The following is a 2151-nucleotide window of genomic DNA, read 5'->3' on the forward strand; positions in this document are numbered from 1 at the left end:
GCTGCCAGCTCACAGCCCTGTAGCCGAGTGCGTGTGCCTCCTGTGCCTGTGGGAGGCCGGTGTCTGCTCTGGCTTCACAGAGCAGGATTCCAAGATACCCCGCCCCCCGTCCCACGCAAAACCACACGAAACCGAAACAACAAAAAGATGATCAGAAACACAAAATTAAGGAAGATGGGAGTCGGACCCGCTACAAACTGATGGTGGTGTGACCCTGAGCTGCGGCGGCATCGGGAAGGGAAGCCCTTTTTTCTTTCCTTGAAAGCCTGTGTTGTCCCGGGTGTGTACCTGCCCTTCTTCCCTACTCGGCCCCTTCCTGCCCTTTATTTTTTAAAAAATATGTTTATTGATTTCCGAGAGGAAGGGAGAAGGAGAGAGAGAGAAACATCAATGATGAGAGAGAATCATCATCAGCTGCCTCCTGCATGCCCCTCCACCCCCCTCAGCTGGGGATGGGCCCGGAACCCCGGCCTGGGTCCTGACCGGAACCGAACTGGCAACCTTGGTTCATAGTTAGATGATCAACCCCTGAGCCGCACAGGCTGGTGGGAAAGGGGAGCCCTTTCCTGCCCCGCGGGTCACTCGCCCTCCCTCTCCCCTCAGGACATGGGGGCCGGGCTGGCCGTGGTGCCGCTGATGGGGCTGCTGGAGAGCATCGCCGTGGCCAAGGCCTTCGGTAAGACACCGCCTGCCTCGCTCGCCCGCTTTCGTCTGAAACCCACAGACACACACCGCGTGTGCGTGTACGTTCGCGTGTGGTTCATGGATGTTTACGCTTACGCTTCCAGACCGAGTGCTGTAGGTGGGAATGTGTAGCCTGTTTTTCATCTCATGAACATTTTCCCAGTGAGGTCTTCTGTGTGGTGACGGGCTTTATCGTTCCTTCTCTTCAGCGTCTCAGAATAACTACCGCATCGACGCCAACCAGGAGCTGCTGTCCATCGGTGAGGCCCGCCGGGCGCATCTCCGCCTGTCGAGTTGGGCCGGGGGTAGTGATGCCCGTCCTGGCGGTGTTAGCCTGGACTCCCTCTTAGGTCCCCGCGGGGCTCAGCTGCTCGCGGAGGGAGCTGGCCCATCGGACTGCAGCTTACTGAGCCGCTGTGGACCACACCCTGGGCCTGCGGCCGGTTTCATGCCAAGGGCGCCTCCCCTCGGGGCCAGGTTGACTCTGCTGGGGTGCGGTGCCCCCCCAGGCCGTGGCTGCCTGGCCGGGAGGGGCCTGTGCCAGACGTCACACTTCCTTTTCTTTTGTCTTTGTGGCCCCGGCCTCTGTGGTGGTTCCTTTTGAGACCACGGCGTGAGTCTTCAATTCTGTGATCGTTGCTGCTTTTAAGTAAAGAGACATATATGTATATATATTTTTAATGTATATATTTTTCATTGATTGCAGAGAGGAAGGGAGGGAGAGAGAGAGAAACATCAATGAGCCTAGGGGTGACCGTGGCCTTGGCCAGCTGATGTCTGGCTGGATCTTAGAACATAAGCAGGTCCTGGTTCTGAGTGGACCCACCCGGAGCAGGACTTGGACCTGGGTCCCGTGGTGGGTTTTTCAGAAGCAGGGGAGACCGTGGTCTTTGTGACGGTCCCTGGAGGAGGCGGACGCTGTGCGCCGATGGACGTGGGCCAGCGAGCTCGGTCCTTAGGCCCGTGCCTGGCCCGGGCGGGCTCCGTCCACTGGGTTATCATGTGCAGTGGATGCTGGGGACCCGTTGTGAACTCGCCGTCCCCTGCTGGGGGGCCTCTCTGTCCTGCGGGAAGAGGGCATGTTAACTCCCACAGCAGGAAAGCGAGCATCCACTGGGGAGCTTGGCATCTTCGTCCTTCCCGTCAGGAATGGGGCATCCCCAGACCTCCCCCCAACCCCCCATCTCCTGTTTCCTTCTGGCTTCACTCCGTCCGCCACCTCCGCCTGGTTCTCCCTCCCGGTAACCCTCTCCCGCTTCATGCCCAGGCCTGACCAACATTCTGGGCTCCTTCTTCTCTTCCTTCCCGGTCACCGGCAGCTTCGGACGGTGAGTGCCGCCCTGCTTGTCTGAGGCCCTGGGAGTCCCGGCCGAGGCTGAGGTCCTGTCAGCTCCCCGATCAGCTTCCCTGGGGGCGGCCAGCGGCCTGGAAAGGCCTTCATAGACAGGCGCACGCCGCAGGGTGCGT

The 2151-nt window shown here is 60.1% G+C and overlaps 1 protein-coding gene across 1 annotated transcript in view; it reads left to right on the top strand.

Moving 5' to 3' along the window:
• Nucleotides 1-2151, top strand: part of SLC26A11 (solute carrier family 26 (anion exchanger), member 11) — a 21574-nt gene that overhangs the window by 13675 nt on the left and 5748 nt on the right. The window contains exons 8-10 of the mRNA XM_015559752.1: nucleotides 604-676; nucleotides 894-944; nucleotides 1952-2012. Of these exons, the coding sequence (XP_015415238.1) occupies nucleotides 604-676; nucleotides 894-944; nucleotides 1952-2012 (185 nt within the window). The remainder of the gene's footprint in view (nucleotides 1-603; nucleotides 677-893; nucleotides 945-1951; nucleotides 2013-2151) is intronic.

Source organism: Myotis davidii, unplaced genomic scaffold (genome assembly GCF_000327345.1).
Source record: "Myotis davidii unplaced genomic scaffold, ASM32734v1 scaffold211, whole genome shotgun sequence".
Classification (NCBI taxonomy): Eukaryota; Metazoa; Chordata; class Mammalia; order Chiroptera; family Vespertilionidae; genus Myotis; species Myotis davidii.